The sequence below is a fragment of the Emydura macquarii genome, unplaced genomic scaffold (assembly GCF_026122565.2).
Source record: "Emydura macquarii macquarii isolate MOO-44397 ecotype Brisbane River unplaced genomic scaffold, CSIRO-AGI_Emac_v2 contig_554, whole genome shotgun sequence".
NCBI classification, from domain to species: domain Eukaryota; kingdom Metazoa; phylum Chordata; order Testudines; family Chelidae; genus Emydura; species Emydura macquarii.
Genome location: NW_027130691.1, coordinates 6345858 through 6366620, shown reverse-complemented (window position 1 = coordinate 6366620; position 20763 = coordinate 6345858). Strand labels below are relative to the sequence as shown.

Here is a 20763-nt window from a genome sequence, read left to right as displayed (position 1 = left end):
CCGAGCTCTGAGAGTCGATGCCATGGGTTTTTTTTTTTATCACAGTGTAGACGTGCCCAGAGTCCCCGTGTTCAACTCTAAGCCAGAGATCAACTTTGCCTGCATTTACCCACAACATATGGAACAGACGACTCACCCTTTACCCTACTCGCCCTCACAAGTTGCGCCTAAGATCACCCTACACCCAATAAGGGTGGGAAGAAACGGGATATACTATTTTACGACCAAACCAGGTTACTGTAATCCATCTAAACAGACAAATTCAGTTTCTTTCCTATAGCAGCTGGGCACACCTCTACTACTGTTTGTAAGGGGAGGAAGAGATAGATGTTGGGTCAGCAATAGAATTTTCGCTGTGTCTTTCCAGACTGATACTTCGGTTTCTTTGAACCACAATGTTCTAATCTCCTAAATTCCATATTATTTTTGTTTGTTTTTTGAAAAAACTCCAAAGCTCTAAGAAAGTTCACAGGTTCATCTCTTTACCTCAGAGTTACTTACCTGGAAATATCTAAGAAAATTAACCTTTACTTATGTCAAATACTACGGAGGTTGAAGAACTCTGAAAGTTCCTTTGGAAAGCAGGGGTTTCCCTGCTCATAGGGGTTACTTGCTACTAAATGTGAAAGAGGATCCTCTTTAGTACTGCTCCCTACCCAGAGAGGGCTTTTGACTCCCTGCTGCCAACCTGCATCTTGTGCCAGCTCTACATTCTCATACAGTTTTCACCAAAAAAAAGCTTTTAAGTGGTTAGGTTTATTTCATTGTTTTTAATTGAAGGAAGTGACTCTCTCTGATTTTTATCTACTGTCAGTGTCATTTCTCTGGACTCACCTTAAGGCATCCTGGGTGTATTATTTCGTTACAAATGGAACATTCCATTAGCATGAGATTAAACTTGCCCTCCTCCTCTTCCACAGTGTCCTCCTTCCCAGCTTCTCCACACACCAGACAGACAGCAGTGTGAGGCAGCACTGGCTGTGTGCACAAAGGAGAGAGAGATTAGGGCATATGTAACATAATGGAGCAGAGAATCAAGACATTTAATTTTACATCTGGCTAATTTCAGAGCAGTTTCTGGTATGGGGTCCTTGATTCTGTAAAGTGCCGAGAGCCACCAATGCTAAATAACGAGTGTAACAAGCCCTGAACGTCAACAGCAGGATGAGTGTTCTAGAGCAACAAATAGTGAATGAGATACATTAGGGATGATCCTGGCCCCTGTATCACCACTGAAGTCAATGGACAACCTGAGGGATGAATCCTGCCAATAGGACATCAACACACAGGCCTTGGTCTTAGAAATTTACAGTAGACACATACAGAGCCCTGCTTATAAGTGAGGTGTTTTACTGTAATAGAGTGACATAAATAAAAGAAAGAAGAGCAATTAGAACATCACAAACATTGCACAATCTCCCTTGGCAGGTAGGCAGCAACCCTATTTTACAGAAAGGGCAGAGGAAGGTTATGGGACTCAAGAAAGGTCACAAAACAAGTCTACAGCAAAACCAGGCAGAGAACCGAAATCTCTCTACTCCTAGATCTAACCACGATTAATATCTATATCATAGTGCCACTTATAGGCCACCACCAGGATTAAGATTCTGATAGTAGGCACTGTATGAAAACACAGGAAGATAGGATGAAATGGGGTGAATTTCTAGCAGGTGGAGATGTTTTTCCTTCCAGGCCAGAACCTTAGTTAAAATGCTGCAGTTCTCCGCCTACCTTAGTTATCTGTGTTACCCTGGTGTCAAAGTGCTGAATGTCAGTCTAATTAAGAAAATGTCTTTGCACTAATGCAACAAGTGTGACGCCGATCCTTGGATGTCATCAGCAAGGATCAAACCTAGGACCCCTTGAGCTAAAGGCATGTCTATTGCATGAGCTAAAAGACATATGTCTCTCTTGGCCAAGGTTGTAGCAAGTTCATCTATCTCTATAGCTGGCCTAGCCACCACCAGAGGGGTACACAGTACCACACTAAGTAGGCAGGGTTTACACAAGTATTTGAATTGCTGCAATATAGTGCAAGTCTTGTTACAATTTGGGGAAGAAGAAGTTGGCTATAATTTGAAATACAATCAATTAGATTATAATCACTACTTATCTATTAACCACGCAAGAACTGAGAACTGGCTTTCATGGCTTCATTTTAAAAGTTAATACAAATCCTAACAAACCATCACTGGATAATTGTACATTGATTGAAATCTGCAGATAGAGTTGGCAGTCTGAAATCTTAGGCAGGATAAAAAAAAACTGGTGACACTGAAGATAATACTGTTTAGGCTGCCCTATACATCAACACGATGCATTAACTTTGGCCACACTTCTATACCTTACCATGCCAATAAATGCTTAGCACTTATACAGCACTTCATCTTCAGAGAACTTTGAAAACATTAACCAATTAATCCTCATGCACACGCACGGAGAGATCATCTCCATTCTGCAGCTGGGGAAAACTATCAGAAGTGAAGTGACTTGTTCAAAGCCACAGAAGTTTGGTCTGTTAGAAATGTTTTGTTATTGAAAGCAGCTGCCATGCTTGTAACATACTATGTCTACATGCAAAAGCGCTTGGAAAAGCGCACAGACACTGTCAGCACGATTGTAATGGTACTTACTTGGGGCTAGGGTTTCCAGTTTTATATTCTGCCCCAGGTCACTCCGCACCACTGAAATGCCAGTGTTGACAAAGTGCTGGTATTGCAGCTGAACCATTACAATTGGTCCTCTCACCATAATGCCCTGGCATCACCTTGAGGAAACACTCTGTGCTGCATACAAGTGTCTCATGTACTCTAAACCCTTCTCTTCATTTGAGCTACTGCAGCTTCTGTTCTTTCACGCAGCTTAGTTTCCTGTTTTATGAAGTGCAATGCAGGTTCTCATAAAGCTTGTAATTTTCCCAAATGTCTGTGCTCTTTAAACAGCTGACTTTTTTAAACTAGAAAACAAAATCTATCAAGCAGCAAGCCACTCTCCAACTGTGGATTATCCACAAAGCCTCACCTTTAGTACCTATGCTAGAAGCTGTGAGATATGTACCCACAATGCACTGCCACTAACGCAGCTGGAGGACACACTGACCAAGTTTACATAAGGCAGGATGGCTAGTGGGAACATGAGGCACTTTTAAACTACAAGAGTTCAAAATGAATCATTTTAAACTGTAACCAGACAATTCTACAGGCCTTCTTTGCTTTGGAGAAGCTGAAATAAGATTTCCTCTGGTATTAACATCAATGGGAATTTCCCCAGAGCAGACAAGGCCCCAGAGTCCCTGTCCAAGCTGGGAGTAGAACCAGGGCATCCGGACTCCCAAGTCTGTTTTCAGACTATAGCTCTCTGAAATAAAGGTGCTGAAATTGAACTGATCTCAGAAGAAATATTTTTCCCTAGAATATAGGGAAAGATGTCCAGCCAGAACAGAATCCAGTTCCATGTGATCATTCTGGACACACACCTGAACTAGCAGAGACAGGGAAGATGGTTTTAGCATTTTTTCCTCCAAAGCAGGAGTGGCCCTGCTTTGTTTATGACTACTCAGAAGAATGGGAGGAGGATTCCTCAAGCAACTATAGGTAGAGCCCTGTGCAGATACAAAATTTGTATCTGCATCCGAACCACAATCCACAAAGCAGATTGTGCGGATTTGCAGGGCTCTAACTACTAACTGACAGAACAGTGCAACTTTGCTGTATGTCTCCTTCACAGGGATCAGGCCTATACAATGATTGAAACTGGTTGCTAATAGCAGTTTCCCTGATCAATGGAGACAGTGAAACCATGTTATAAATTCATTGTAGACCCTCAGTAAGAAGGGGGAACATGATCTGACTAGCATGACTCTAAAAAATGTTTCCATCCAAACTGGTCAATAAATTCATGACACAGCCCAGTCAATAATAACCTAAAGTACTCAGATGAAAAGCACTAGAGAGCTGGAAAAGTATTTTACAGAGAGGTAGGTTTTCCCTCCAATTTATAGATCAGAAAACTGAGGCACTGAGAGGCTAAAAACCTTGGTCAAGGTCACAGAGCAAGTCTAAGTCTCCAAAGGAGGATGTATGTCCTAGCACAAGACTGGGAATCAGAGGTCCAGATATTCAGGACAGCTTAGCATGCAGCAGCTCCTATGGAGAACAGTGCTGAGCACTTCTGAAAATTAGGCCAGGAGATCTGGGTTCTATGCAAGGCCCTTCTACTGACTTGCTGTGTGACCATGACCAACCCACAATTTCTCTCTGCCTCAATTCCTCAAAGGAAAAAAAAAAAAAAAAAAAAAAGGGGGTTAAAAACCACATTTAACTCATAGGAGTGCTGGGAGACTAAACTAAACCACACCATTACAGAAGTATTACCAACACCAGCAGACAGTATACGCCTTATCCTTTAAAAAAAGCAAACAGTAATAATAGCTGGCACTGTTATGTCCTTGCACAGATAAGGCCTTTGAATCCATTGGGGAAACAAATGCTCAAACTTACAAATATAGCTAATGACAACTAAAATTGGGGAGAAAAGCTAAAGATTGAGTTTCCTCCGTTTAGAGAGTGGATCCAGGTTGTACACCACTGGAGCAACACAGCAACGCAATATGAAAAGAACAGCCAAGGAGGCAGCAAATTCAAATGTGCATCTGGTTTAGCCTGAGATTCAGATTCCAACAGTACCAAAATCTTGGGAGATTTTAGCCCAGATTTCCACCTTCATTAGCTGAAGTGGTAAGGCTGGTGGCAAGAATGGTTCTTCTCATGGATTCTGGCAAGATCCAAAGCAGAAGACAGGCCACCCCCACCCCTTTGCTTTGAATGAGACTTGAACTTTCCTCCATCCTGAAATTCAAAGACATTCATAGTCAAGAGGCGAGTTTTGTCACATTTCTACTAATCCTCACTTCACACTGCCACCCAAACCTACGGAGGATGAAAAATTACATTATTAAACAAAGTTGTTGGGAGGGTGGGGGATGAGGTGAAGTCTGAGAAGGTTCTCTCAAATGGGAGCCACGGTGTTTAACTTGCTTTGCCAACTACGTTTAAAGTAAGAGAGATGGACTTTGAGAAGCGAGTTCTATAGCCCATGTCTAGTCACCTGGGGACGGCTGGACCTCTGAAAGACGGGTGGGTATGTTCTGACACAAGCCACCAGAACAAGGCTCGTCAAGATGTCTGAAGAGAGCCGTAGCTACAAGTGGACACTTACCGCGATGCACTGCCTCATGATGCAGGACTGCTTCATCCTTCCAGGCCCACCAAACTTCTTCATGTCTTTGCAGAAGTGACACTCGCCACACTCTGTACGCAGACAAGCCTCGCACTTGCGGCATCGCGTCCTTCTCCGGCGTGCTCCTGCAGTCGTCCGATTAGCTGCTAGCTTCACTGCAGAGGCAGTACCCAGTTTCCCTTTGGGTCGTCCAACTGCCCTGTTCTAAAAATGCCAGAGACACAGGGTGAATATCTCATTACATTTATTGCTTAAACAACAATCTCCTTTTACTTGGGAAAAACAATTATTTATTGATGTCATGGTCTCCTAGATATAAAGATGACATGTGCATTAGAAATATACACATACACATTGTAGCTCTTAAAAACAGTCCTCAACCCTCCCAACACCCGCTGAGGTAGTACCACATTTTATACAAATGGGGAAACGGAAGCAGAGAGATTAAGACCGCTATCCTGAATAAGCTCTGACTAGATGGACCCTCACTAAAGTCAATACAGGTGTACCCATATGCAGCTCATTACACTATTGGAACCCAAGTGATTTACCCAAGGCTACAGAGGGAATCCGTGTCGGAGCTGGCTTAGCACTCAGGAGTTCCTTGGCCCCAGGCCTATATTCAGATAATACTAGCTCCATCTGAAAAGGAGTATCCAAGGAGGAGGTGGAAGTAAAATTAGAGGCTAGGCGGTACACTGAACACTTTGAAATCATGGCGGGGGAGCACCTGCCACTCTGAGTGTCCTGTCAGCCCCGGACACCAGTTCTCCCAAGCTCACCAGCATTCGGCCAGTCACTCCTCTACCCGCATGCTGGTGAGCTTGGGGCCACCCCATGCACTAACTGCCCACAGCTCCCCCGAGTTTTGTGGTCCGGACAAAAGCCTCTGGTGGTCTGGATTTGGCCCACGCATTGACTACCTCTGCGTCAGGCCCTTGGTATATTACACAGCACTGTATGTGTTCACTGAACAAGGGCACTTGCGATTTGAAAAATGTTTCTCTGGAGTCCAGACCTTGACCAAGAAATCTGGACCATGACAAAAAATAATTCACTACCCCTGATATAAACCATGGGCAACACAAAACCCTTTCCAGCAATCCCTCTTACATCACCACCAAACAGGTATTCCGAAACGAAACACTAGAATTCTACATTAAAGACAATCAACTTTCACAGATGCCTGGAAAGGATGTACAAAGCACACTTCTTATAGGTTTCCAGAAGTTTGAGAAGTATTGAAACATTTTAACTCAATAGTTTCTTTGTGAATTGCAGCATATTCACTTAACCGCTTTTGAGCATCTTGAACAAGAAAGCCAGCTACATGCTTCCACATTCAAGGGAAAGTGACAGTGGACAAATTCTCTTCTTGATTTAACAGATCTACACCACTTACTTCTACTGGATCATAAAGGTTAACTGAGCAAGATATGGCCCCATAGCTAACCACCCTCCCCAATTCTTTCTTGTATTACTGCCAGTCTTCTAGATCTAACAAAAATTTTTGCTAACGCCATTTACTTTATTACGTATGCGATTTGTCTGTCTTCTGCATTTCTCAGCATGTCGAATGAGAGCAGAATAGTCAGTTTCACTTTCTCTTCCTGCTGAACTAGCACAAGCCTTTAACTCTGGTTAGCTAGTACTGCAAGGGAAGGTTTGGTTAAAAACACAAACCAAAATCCAAACCCCACCTCCCCCACAACCAAAACTTTCCACTGGAATTTTTAAAAGAAAGGCTCATGGAAACATTTTAATTTGGTTTTGTAAACTTTCCCCATTCTTTCTTAAAACACAAACACACACCGGAATTAAAACCACACAGAGCCATATTTGGTCTCCCGATCATTTGACCTAACAAGCCCCCTTTATATCTAATTTCTAGTTACTGTGATAGGCTGCCATTATTTTAACAAACATTTTCTCTTTTCACCTCCAAGAAGCCCCTCTGTCCCAGATGAAGGGAGAAGTGAGGGAATTAGGCATCTATTAACTTATTTTTCCATTCAAACAGACACATCATAATTGTGGAGGGAGAAAGCACCATTTGGCGCACATACTTATATTAAGCAAACTTAAGACAGTTCATGTTTTGCTCCTGAATAATATCGGTCGTGGAATGATAGCAAAACAGCGAACAATGGGTGCAATTTGAATTGAGGAGCGGTGCCATTCCACCAGAAAATGCACCAAAAGCACTTCTTTTAAAAACATTTCCTGCATTTTAAAGACTACATATCTGCTTTTCAGAGGTCTCTGTATGAAGGTCGGAGAGAACGCCAGCTCTGGTGGCAGGGATGGCTTAAGAGCATCCAAATTAGGGATGAGTTCCTTACCCCAACAAAGGCACACTCTGCCTATACTCACCTCCACCTTCCCTTTAGTTGGCTTCTAAATGGTCAATGGCCTAGCACGTCTTTTACACTAACAACCAATCCCCCAACAGGCGACGTGCAAAATCCAGCACACAAGGGAGGGTCTCAAAGAACGTGCGAGACATGTTATAAAATATACATACAAGGCTCATATCTGTCAACACTGGCCAAAAGCCTGCTTTCTTCCCACCAGACTTGACCATGACCAGCTAATCTTTTTTTAAAAGGTATTAAACACCATCTACACTAGTGTTAATTGAAACGTTTAGTTGTATTTAAAAACACAGTAGCTATTTTTTCTCAGTTAGATATTGTCACTGTGGTAGGGTGAGGAAGAGGACCCAGGTGCCCTGACTTCCAGACACGTGGCCCAATCACTGGCAGCCAGCTGGGGGGACAACATCTAACAAATGGGCTTTAACATGGTCAAAAACTGCAGCTAACAAAGCGGGAGGGGTGAGAGGACAGAGAAACTGAATCTGAAGCCAGACAGCATCACACAACCTGGATTTCCATATAAATCCCAATGCTCAGAAGAAAAATGAAGACACACACCTTTGATCTTTCATACTTCACTACACAATAGCATTAGCCCATCCAACTGACTACTTGAATTTCCTTACTTGTACTGACTGACCAAAACCAATCCATAACTAAATAAACCATGTCGTGGTTAGTGAGGCTAGAGAGGCCTTGCAGAGAATTTCCATTATGTATCCAGTTTCTAGGGGCTGTAACTTGGTAGTTTAAATACATCACTAACATGAAATCTAGCCTGTGGGTTACTTTCCCAGAAAGGGGCTCAGATTCAAGCTGAAGGAAGACACTCCTACATGACTTGGGGCTTTTTATGTTTTATTTAGTGTGTGGCAAAAAGCCAGACATTAAATTCCTGCCTGATGTTCGCCAAGAGACTCAGACCCTCCCTCTTCAGTTCAGCAGTAGGCAGCAAACTCAGTCTTGGATTGGCTACAATATATAAGGGGTCCCTCATCCCCTCTCTCTCTCCTTCCTCACAGCCCCCATCCTTCCCTGAGCCATTTGAGCCACTATCCCAAAAACTCAGGCCCTGACAAGACTGGATTCGCACCCTGTGCCCATTGATTTTGCAGTCCCCAAAAGTCAGCTCTGGCTCAATCCCAGGGCTGTGGGAGGAAGGAATCAGAAATTAGACTGAAAAGATCTCTTCCAGATCATGAAGTCCACCCCAAGAGGGCCAGTCCAAATCTGCTCCAATGACTACCTCAAGCAGTTCTCAAGCGATTCTGTTACTTCCTCTCCCATTCCCAACTGATTCTTCAAAGGAATCTGTGCCCAGGCCTCTTCTGCCAGTGGGAGGTCCCAGATGCATTGGGCTGTTGTAGGGGAAGGAGCAGAGGATCCTGGAGGAGTGACAAATCCTCCCCCAGTCATTCACAGTTAAGCATTTTGATAAAGAAACGTACTCTGTCCCAGCCTATCCCTAAAGGTCTTGAAATTTCCACTGAAATCTGCTAAGATTAACATCAACGCTCCACCGGACTTGTGTTGAGATTCAAAATCTGCAGACTTGCCATGCCCTCAAGAGAACAGTTTGTCCCTCCCAAACCATGTGCGTTAATAGGATCTTCTCATTATTTTATCTTTTTCTCGTTACGCCAATGGTATGAACTAAACACACAAAGCTGTGTTTAAACACTGAGGGTAGGTCTACAATGCAATTAAAAATCCACAGCTGGCCCATGCCAGCTGACTCAGGCTTGCGGGGCTTGGGCTAACCGACTGTTTGATTCCAGTGCAGACATTCAGGCTTGGGCTGGAACCCGGGCTCTAAGACCCTACGATGTGGGAGGGCCCAAGCCTGAATGTCTACACTGCAATTAAACAGCAGCTTTAACCCCGGAAGCCCAAGTCGAGTGGCATGGGCATGCATGGGTGTCTAACCGCAGAGCAGACATACCCTGGTGCACACATATGGCCTGCACTTGGGTGTCTGAGGCACATTTGAACCATAACAATCTAACATCTGTGAATTGCAAAGCCCTTTACAAACACTGAATTTAGCTTTGGCCTCCTACACCTGTGACATAAGTAGTAAACACCCACACTGTGCAGACAGGAAAACTGAGGCAGCACTGAGGGTGTGTCTACACTGCAAAATCAAAACAAAACCCACCTGCAGCAGCAAGTCTCAGAGCCAGGATCTACAGGTGCTAAAAATACCAGTGTAGATGTTCCTGCTCAGGCTGGGAACTCAGGCTCTGAAACCCAGCAAAGGGGGTGGGTCTATTTGCCCAGGCTCTGAGGCTCACTGCTGTGGGGTTGGATTTTTTTTGCAGCGTAGACATACCGTGAGAGAGTAGCAGCCTGATTTTCAAAAGTGCTGAGTTCCCACAATCCTCACTGAAGCCAATGGGGGCTGCAAGTGCTCAGCGCCTCTTAAAAACCAGGTCATTAAATGTTTTAAATTTCACAGCAAGCCTGGGGCAGAGCTGGCAACAAACCCAGCAGTTGGGCTACAAATCATGTGATCTAACTACTAGGCAAGACTACCTGAAGAAGATTCATTTCCCAGGGTGCCAATTTGTCCTAGGTCTGACATGTGCTTGATCATTTGGTGAGTTGGGAAACCTTTACACATCAGCCTGGTTACATATACCTTGCTGCAGTTTCATCACATCCTGTCCGCATTAGCTAAGGAGTAAAAAACAATTCCAGTTTGGACAGCATGGTGCAGCCTTGTCTATAAAAGGGGACCCTGAATTTCTACTTTTGGGAGGACAGTGGTGGTACTGAGGGACATCAGAGGAGGGGAATAAAAGGGAGAAAACTTGCCAAGTTTATTAGACCCAACATTTTCCCAAAAGTCAAAATGTTTCTTGGCTATTTGTTCTAATGAAAAATGAGATAAATTGGCAGCCCTACAACAAATCAGAATGCGTTCTACTGACTGACATGAAGAGAGTTAAAAAAGAAACAGAATTTGAGTTCATACTTCTAAGGCTTTCTAGACAGTCATTTAAAATGAAATGTACCTCTCAGAAACCGTATTCGGAACTCATTAAGCCTGTCTCTAATGTGTCTACACTTATTTTAAACTTGTGTGATTAGGGTTACGTAACTTGAAAAATCAGCATCCTCCCAATGCCTGTTCTGACTCATTAATGAACTAATTTATCGTGGCTGGAGAAGCACTCTCCTAAAGCAGTGAAGATGCCAAAGAAATTATACCCATTCTGAGCAGGTTTAAGACCAGGATTAAATTAAAAGCACAGGCACTACCCAGCCATGCCCAGAGCCCCAGCTTTGATCAGAATCTCAGCTTTGATATTTACCAAAAAAAGTTTCTAACCTTTATGGTCACAAAGAGAAGCTAAAAAATATGACTTAGGTTAATCAATACACTGAGACCAGCCTGACTCTGTAGAGGGCCTGAAATAATAGTTCCAAGAGGTGTAAACTTCCCCAAGCGTTGTAAATGGGGGATGTTACTGCTGGAATTCCTCCCACTCCCCCAAAAAGAGGACTATGTGGGTGCCCTCACTGCTATCATGTTATGTCAGCACAGGTCCCCATGTACAGAATCCTTTACTTGGTGGGGAAAGGGGCCAATAACAAGGTGTGCTGGTCTGGGGAAAAGAGAGGACCCAGTCTGCCCCTAAGAAGAGTGACATTGATGCCCAGAAGACCACACTTATGCGAGTGGTTTCTGCACCTACCACTCCAAGCAGGGTTGTGCAAATCCCCTCCACACAACTCTGCCAATGCACCTCAACCCTGACCTGTAACACCTCCTACTATTATTCCAGTCTGAATTCCATCCTGAAAGGTTCAGGATTGTTTTGGTTTTGAGATTTACACAAGTAGGTAATGGGATGAGACCCAAACTCATTTCACTTGCAAACCAAGTGGGATTTGAACCTAATTATATGAAAAACCTGTGCACCCACTGCACAAATCACTCATAGCAAAAAGACTTTACACATATCTACCATAGGATATCATCAAAGTGTTATATGGACATCAATCGTCACAGCCTTCTTTCCTGGCAGGTAAGTAACCCATCATTTTATATATGGGCAGACACTGAAGTCAAGTCATTTAATCAAGGCCACAATTGATGGCAGTGTTGGAACCAGGACCAAAACTTAGGAATTCCTGGAGCCCAGTCCTATGCTCATACTATTAGACCATGCTGTCTCTCAGTAAGATAGTTTTTACAGAACCTTAACATAGAGGAATGTTAAATACTTTTGTTATATCATCAGGTAAATAAAGATCTAAGAAGTTAGCCAGAAAAAGCCACATCTTAATTCTGGCCACAGCATATAGCTGCAATCAGCTAAACACCTCTTGCAATGTTACTTGGTACAATGGAAACCTACTGACTGCCAAACAGCAGAGCAGATCTCTGATTAAGTTAACTCCTTAGCATTTATTGAGCGTCGAAGTTTTAGTGGGAGCCTAAGTTCATTTAAAAAAAAAAAAACACAACCCCCAAAAAACTAATTTAGTGCTGGTGAAAACCCTGGAAAAAGTGAACCTCCTTGTTGATCAGGCAGGGGCAGCTTCCTATACTATTCCACTAATGGGCTTCTACCCCAACCTCCAAAGACCATCTCTAGGGGTGAGCAGGGAGTTGGGTCTCCAGAGTATCTGTGAGTTCCTGATCTCTTTGCCGAGAAAACCAGCCAGGTTACCAATTATCATCAGTTGTGGTGGTAGGCTCAGAGATGTGTACGCCAGTCCACTGGGAACAGGATTGTAAACTCTACACCAGGGGCACTACAGTGGCATAGCTATGGTGCTGTAGCTATGCCACTAAAGCACCGTCATGCAGATATTTCCTACAACGATGGAAAGGATTTTTCTGTCACTGCAGGAACTCCACCTAGTCTGACAAGCATTTTTCTGTTGACTAGTTGCTTCTACACTGGGGGTTACTACAGTGCTCAAGGGTGTGAATTTTTCACAACTCTGAGTGATGTAGTTATGCCAATTTAACTTTTAAGAGTAGATCAGGCCCTAGTCAACTACAGCTAGCCATAAAAGCACTAGCCTGAAACAAAAAAAGGCCCTTAAGTGCCTGTGACTGTGGCTCTATTATACATACCCAGCCTCATGTCAAATAAATGCAGCGAAGTCGACAATTCTTACACGTTAAACCTCTTTTCCTCCATTATTTAAAGAAGGAAACCTCACACTAGACAGAAAACTCTTGCTTTGGTAAAAGAGAGGGGGCATTGCAGCGATTCTCAGTAAGCTGACAGTAACGAGGAAGGAACTAGTTTAAGGCAGCAGACACCAAGTCTGTCAATATATTATGTTCAACTCTACTGGTCAAGTTAAAGCAGTATAACCCCCCTAATGTATATGCAGTTATATCATTATAAAGGTTCTTTATACTGGTCTAGCTATTCCCGTGGGAAGGTGGATAACTATTTGGTATAAAAGTGTCTTATACATGTCAATATAATTGCATCCATAGTAGGGCTTTTTATTTGTATAGCTATTTCAATTTTTTGTGGGTTTTTTTGTTTTTGTTTTTAAAACACATGCCTAATCATAATAGTTATTCCGATAAAACTTAGGTGTAAACCAAGACTCTCGGAGCTTCACAGTGCAGAAAGAATCTCTATTTTAGGGGGTTTTTTTAAACTAGTAAGATTTAAAATGCTAATAGGCTTCAGATTTATCAGAAGCAAAAATCCCAGGGGGTAACCAGGTTTAAAATTAATCAATTAAGCACTATCATTTTCAGTAGTGATTTTACATCCATGTTACACCTAGCATAGTGCCACTACCACTAATCTTACCCTCTTGCTAATAGCTCAGCTACTTAAAACATATAAATCAATCACCTAAATATTGAGCAAACCAATGGAAGTAGACAGGTGGATATATGCAGGGCGGAGTAAAAAAAGAGGACAGGTGGAAACTTTTAACACCTTGTCTAGTTTAGCAGTGAATCAATGAGCAATAGTGGCCTGTAAACTCTTTTTGTCCTCAGAATGTATGAGTACTCTTAATAAAGTTAGTCATCCAAGACAGTTCTTGGACAACACTACTCCACAAGCCAATGCAGGCTTAATGCACAAACATCTACTACCACTGAACACTGTTAATACATAACTATTTCAGGGAGAATACAACAGAGCAGTGCCAGGGAAATTGTAACAAGGAATTGTTAAAATCTAAATTCCTTTTTATAGTTAAACAAAATTATTAGGGATGAAACAGGCTACATTTTGAGTCTATCTTGTTATGACAAAGTATGTCAAATAGTTGAATAATCCTCTTTTAAATCTATTTTAAAAAGTAGAACACCTTAAATAATGAAAAAGTTTATCTGTTTTAATTGCATACATGTTTAATTCTACTCAGAGCATATTTTTAATTACTTAGGCCGCTCTGCAAGAGAGTACAGTATGCAATCTAGAACATATGTTCTGGATTATTTTACAGATTACTTCATAAATTTAAAGTTTATTCTCCTCCCCCAAGAGGAAAAAAAACTTCAGAAGAACAACCCTTGCAGGGATTGGCAAAAGTTCTCTTTTTAAAACATATACTCAGCTCTGGGAGTGAAGAGGAATATAAATCAAAGTAAGGTGAGGTAACTAGTTGAGTATCAGGTTTTCTATTGAAGTCACAGATCACTCGAGTATTTGAGGAGTCTTATTAAAATAATTGTAGATATGATAAAAACTTAGTGAGGAGAACCCTCCCCCATATACTGTAACTATACTTGCCTATCAACTCAGCATACAGGGTCTGATCTTGCAAGGTGCTGAATACCATGTTGCTTAGCACACCCACTGAAATCAATACCAGTTGAGGATTCTCAGCATCTCCTGGGATCCGGCCAACAGCAAAAAAATCTACAGTCACAAACAGCAGAACAGCATAGACCATAATCCCACCCACCTCACTTTCTCTAATATGCACGGGTATTTACAAAGCAGCTCAGATCAGCCATACACCAAAAACAGCTTTAAATAAAACAATTTTTACAGTGTGCACAAGGGTCCATTTTAATGCTCAGCGGTGTGCTGCTAAGGGTGTGGGAAAGCTGTGTCTCGGAGAAAAAAATGCATCTGATTTTTAAAAACCCAGCAAGTTCAAAGTCCTGCCCTTAAAACACTGAATGTAAGGTGCCCTAGAGAATTACCCTTTAACATGAACAGCTCCCTCTCTTCTTTTCCTGGCAGGGCAGGGAAACCCTAGGATGATACATTCATTGATCTCACATTGTTTCTTCCCCCTCCCCCAGCTTTCTAGTGAAAGCAGATCACATAGTAACTCTAGATTCTCACAACCTCCTCCCCACCACCACAACCCTTCCTTCCTAGTGCAAACTTTGCCTTAGATCCCCCTCCCAGCTACACCCTCCAAGATCCTAACCTGATCCTGCTCCGATTCATAATCTTCCTCGTCTGCACTCACAGACATGGCCATTTCTCATGGTGGGCCCAGGCTGAAACAATCTGACATGGCTGGAGCAGAGCTGCTGCTGCTGCTAGAAGCAGAGCTTCGCTCTCTCGCTCGCGCGCACACACGCGCGCGCGCGCAGGAAGGGGGAGCGAGGGTGAGGGAAGAGAATCATGCATATTCATGAAGCCTATCCAGGAAGGGGCCGGCCTTGACTGACTGACCAATTGCCATCTAGCAGCTATTTGGTTACACAAAGGCGGCTTGCCACTGGTTTGATGACATAGATAAAAGGAGGGGAGGGGGAAGGAGTGAATGGTGAGAACAGGTTTCATTCTGAGATGTTTCTCTGCTCACTCAGCTTCACTGCTGGAGCTAACACATCTGGGGTTGCTGCCTACTTCAATTAGTTCTTGGGGGAGGGTATTATTTTTAACAGCCTTCTGTTAATTAAGCTAATAGATACACATACTGAAAAGGAGCTGATATTGCTGGAGCAAATGTAAACTGAGACTGGGGTTTTTTTTTTTAAGTGAGAGCAGAGTGGCCTTTTTGCAAAAGATTATTTTTAGAAAAGGAAATACCTACAATGCACAGCAGTGGACAGCTATTAAGGATTGTGCAAAGAGCTATTTAGAAGCCTAGAGTTAAAATGCAAAGCCCTGGGTTTTTGTAGTAGCAACATGTTCTGGTGTATGTGGAAGCAGCAGCTAAAACTGCAATCAAACAGGCTAGGCCAGGGAACTCTATTAAAAGTGTTCTGCTGTAATTACTGGGAGAGATACTGAACAAGTGTGTTTCTTTTACACAATTTCAGTATTCTTTACAGCTGCATTCTGTATATTACTGCTGCCATCTTGTCTCACACATCTCATTAAACAGATCACCTTTTCAAGGTACACTGAAATCTTTACATGTACTAGCCAGTTTCTTTAAATGTGAGTTAAGTGCAATCTCCAGTAGTATCTCTGCTTCTGGGTCTTCTTGCCAGTTTTTGTATTTCTACAATCACATTCCTATTTTTAAAGTGTTAAATATTTATATTACAAAAGTATATACAGGCCCCAATCATGATCAGAGTCTCATAGTGCCACTAGCTTAATGAAGATGGCTCTTGCCTTGAAGGTTCCAATCCTGCAAAAATGTATGTACTTAAATTTATGCACTGAGAGTGAGCAGTCCAACTGAAATTAATGGGCCTAACTCACAGGGTGAAATCCTGGTCCCCACTGAAGTCAGTGGGAATTTTGCAATTGACTTCAGTGGGACCAGAATTTCACCCAGCATGTAAAATTAAGCATATGATCAAGTGTGCAACAGGCTAACTTTACAGGGGAAACAATAATGACATAGGCTATACACAAAGTACTATCAAAGGCACAATGTAAATAAACGACAGAGGATGTGTATTTTTTCTTTAATCTCCTTCAGTTATAAATTGTCTCAGCTATTACCTGTAACAAAATTAAGTAAAATATTTGTCAGGGAGAAGTGTAATTTTAAGTAGATTACGCCTTTTCAAGGGGAAAAAAGAGGTGAGGAAAAATAAAACAAGGACCTGCTTTTACTATCAAAGGTGTTATTAATGATGTATGTTTAGTGCTGAAATGAACTCATCCACTTGACAACTCCCTTTGAACCTCAAAAGAAATACAATACAGAAGGACAAATTCAAAGTGCTGGGTGGAACTCTAAGTGGAGACTCTGGCATTTAAAAAAATATTGCTTAGATAGCACCACCACATCAGAACTACACCCTACATGTGGTTGTATTTGAGGAACAGAAGTGCTGCTAAAATTAGAAAAGTAATTATATAAATAAGATTATTCTTATTCTGTGTACCTTCAAATGATATCTGCGCCTTGGTTTTACTCCTGTTAGTACTACCAGCAGAATTCAAAAGGGGGTGGGGGATTGCAATACCTCCCAAGCTCTGCCAAAATGAGATGGCACTCATAGCAGATTGTGCAGATGTTCAAAATATAATCAGACAGACTCTGCTTGGCTCCCCCTCAGAGGGGTTCAGATACACCTATTAGCAAGGCCAGATTAGAGCACAGGCACAATACACAGGTTCCAAAATCATGATATGACATCAGAATTAAGTTTTCATGAAAAAATTTGTTTCTAACCCTCATGATTGCAAAGAAAAGCTTGAAAACATGAAACAAGTGTAACTAATACAGTGATGTCCGCCTGAGTCTGCAGAGAGCCTCCACCAGAGGGAGGAGTAGCAGCTACTAGAGACAAGAAAAGACGGTTATTTATCTTGTAACTGTTGTTCTTCGAGATGTGTTGCTCATGTCCATTCGATTGTAAGTGCATGCATGCCCCCATGCATGGTTACCAGAATTTTTTCCCCCTTAAAATTACCTGTAAGGCCAGCTTCGGTGCCCTCTGGAGTTCCGCGCACATGCCACGGTATATTAGGCGCCACCAGCCCTATGCCACCTCAGTTCCTTCTTGCCGTCAATTCCAACAGCGGGCACAGGGGGCGGGTCATGTAATGGACATGAGCAACACATCTCAGAAAACAGTTACAAGGCAAGTAACCGTCTTTTCTTCTTCAAGTGCTTGCTCATGTCGATTCCATTGTAGATGACTTACAAGCAGTATCTTGGAGGGGGGTTTGGAGTTCACAGATGAGCTGACTGCAGCACCACCCTGCCGAAGCTGGCGTCATCCCTTGCCTGCTGAACAATGGCGTAGTGGGACGTAAAGGTGTGCACCGACAACTTTTTGCATATGTCCTGAATAGGCACTTGTGCCAGGAACACAGCAGAAGAAGCCTGCGCTCTAGTAGAGTGAACTGTGACACTTCCTGGAAGGGGAACCTTCACCTGCTTAGTAGAACCTAATGCAAGAGGTTATCCAAGAGGAGATCCTCTGGGAAGAGACAGGTAAGCCCTTCAACCTATCAGCCACCGCCACAAACAGCTGCGTGGACTTACAAAACCATTTTGTCCTCTCAATGTAAAAAGCCAGGGCTCTGTGCACGTCCAGCGTGTGCCACCTCCGTTCTTCCTCTGAGGCATGCAGCTTCGGGAAGAATACAGGCAAGATGTCCTGACGGGCGTGGAATTGTGACACCATCTTGGGAAGAAAGGCCGGGTGGGGCCTCAGCTGGACCTTGTCCTTATAAAAGACTGTGTAAGGCAGATCCGACATAAGTGCCCTAATCTCCAATACCCTCCTAGCCGAGGTGATGGCCACTAGGAAGGCTACCTTCCACGAGAGCAACAATAGGGAGCAGGTAGCCAAAGGCTCGAACAGTACCCCAGTGAGCCTGGAGAGGACTACGTTCAGATAACAGATCCCTAGCCTGGGGGTAAAGTCTCTCTATACCCTTCAGGAACCTAGCCACCACAGCGTGAAAGAAGACTGACCTCCCTTGAATCAGCGGATGGAAAGCTGATATGGCAGCCAGATCCACCTTCAATGAGGCAGTGGCTAGGCCCCGGAGTTTAAGGTGCAACAGGTAATCCAACACCATCTGGATTGATGCCTGATGGGGCATGACCACCTGGGCTGTGGCCCAGCAAGTGAATCTCTTCCACATGGCTAAATATGGTGCCTTGGTGGAAGGTTTCCTGCTACCGATTAGTATATCCTGAACCTGAGACGAGCAAGCCTGTTCCTCTAGGCTCAGCCACTCAGCCTCCACGCCGTTAGGTGCAGGGACTCTAGATCCAGGTACAGAAGTTGCCCACGGTCCTGTGCCAATGCAGCAGCTCAGGGGGAGGGAAGGGGGCACACAACTGACAGCTCCAGGAGGGTCGTGAACCAGTGCTGCCTGGGCCACGCAGGTGCTATAAGAATGACATTCGCCTTGTCTCATTTGATTTTTAACAGGACCCTGTGAATCAACAGAATGGGAGGGAAAGCATATAGACGCTTCCCTGACCGTGAGAGCAGGAAGGCGTCTGACAGCACTCCGTCATCTAGCCCTCGAATGGAGCAAAACTGACCGCATTTCCTGTTGATCTTGGGAGTGAAGAGATCCACTTGAGGAAACCTCCACTTCCAGAAAATCATATCGGCTGCCAACGGGTGGAGAGACCACTCGTGGCAAGGTACGAACATCCTGCTGAGGCAGTCCACTGTGGTGTTCCTGACACCTGGGAGGTGTGAAGCCACCAGGTGAATATTGTGCCCTATGACTAGGTTCCACAGGCCCACCACCTCCTGACAGAGAGCTGGGGAGCAGGACCTGCCCTGCCTGTTGATATAATACATTGCAGCGGTGTTGTCCATCAGAATCTGGACCATCTGCCTCTCAGGAAAGGAAGGAATACTCCACATGTACTCCACCCTGAGCTCCCTGATATTTATGTGCAGCCTCTGGTCTTTCCTGGACCAGGTCCCCTGTATGCTGTGACCCAAGCTGATGTGCACCCCCACTCCAAATCCAACGCGTCCGATATGAGAGTCACTGAGGGGGCGAGGTCAGCAAAGAGGTTCCCTTCCATTACTGACTGGGGGGTCTAACGATCATCCCAGGGAGGTTAGGACTTGTGCTAGCACCGTGACCACTCTGTCTAAGTGGTGCTTGCTCGGGGCATACACCGAAGCCAGCCACAGCTGGAGCAGCCTGAGTCTCAGATGTACATGATGCAGCACGTAGGTACATGCTGCCATATGCCTTAGCAACTGCAGGCAAGTCCATGCTATTGTAAGAGGAGAGACTCACAGACCCCTGATCAGGTTCGACATGATTTCAAATCGAGCCTGTGGTAGGAACGCCCTGGCCTACATAGAATCGAGGACAGCCCCAATGAACTCTACTCTCTGTGCTGGCATCAGTGTGGATTTTTGTTCATTCACCAGCAGGCCCAACCAGCGACAGATGGTCTGAACTAAGTCCAAACTGGCTTGGACTCATGCCTTTGCCCTGCCTCTGATGAGCCAGTCGTCTAAATAAGGGTAAATCTGAACCCCTTGGTGCCTGAGATACACAGCCACCACTGCCATGCACTTTGTAAAGTCCCTTGGGGCAGAAGACAGGCCAAAAGGCAGGGTCGTAAACTGGTAATGGGAACCTCCCACCACAAACTGGAGGAAGCGCCTGTGTCCGGGGAATATCGAGATATGAAAATGTGTGTTCTTCAGGTCGAGGGCAGCGTACCAGTCCCCTGAATCCAAGGAGGGGATGATAGAGGCGAGGGAGACCATGCGATCTTCAATTTTTTGATGTACCTGTTTAGTCCCCGTAGGTCCAAGATAGGCCTGAGACCTCCCTTTGCCTTGGGAATGAGGAAATAGCAGAAATAAAAACCTCTTCCTCTCCTGTACGCCGGAACCTCCTTCACAGCTTCCAGTGTAAGAAGGTTCTCCACCTCTTGCATAAGGAGTTGCTCGTGAGAGGGGTCCCTGAAGAGGGACAAAGATGAAAGGGTATGTGGAAGGGGGGAAGAAAACAGCAGGGTATAGCCCTCTGCAATGGTACCTAGAACCCAATGGTCCAAAGTTATACAGGTCCATGCTGGGAGGCAAGGGGCAAGCCAATTCCAAAATGGCATGGAAGCAGGATCCTGATACAAGATTGGAAGGCCGTCCTTGGACGCACCATCAAAACGTTTGGCGCTGGCCACTAGAGTGCCAGGAGTGGGTCGGCTGATTGACTGCGGAGGAAGATGGGCCCGATCTGCACTGCCTAAAACTTCTGTCTCTGTTCCTTCACCAATAGGTCCCAAAGCACTGGTCCTGGTACCTCAGCTGCTGCTGCTGCAGGCG

General features: G+C 44.1%; 1 protein-coding gene across 1 annotated transcript in view; it reads right to left on the bottom strand.

Moving 5' to 3' along the window:
• The window catches only part of KDM2B (lysine demethylase 2B), a 159331-nt gene that overhangs the window by 17671 nt on the left and 120897 nt on the right, over window positions 1-20763 (bottom strand). The window contains exons 13-14 of the mRNA XM_067539606.1: window positions 5218-5442; window positions 835-978 (exon numbers count right to left, since the gene is read on the bottom strand). Coding sequence (XP_067395707.1) covers window positions 835-978; window positions 5218-5442 — 369 coding nt within the window. The remainder of the gene's footprint in view (window positions 1-834; window positions 979-5217; window positions 5443-20763) is intronic.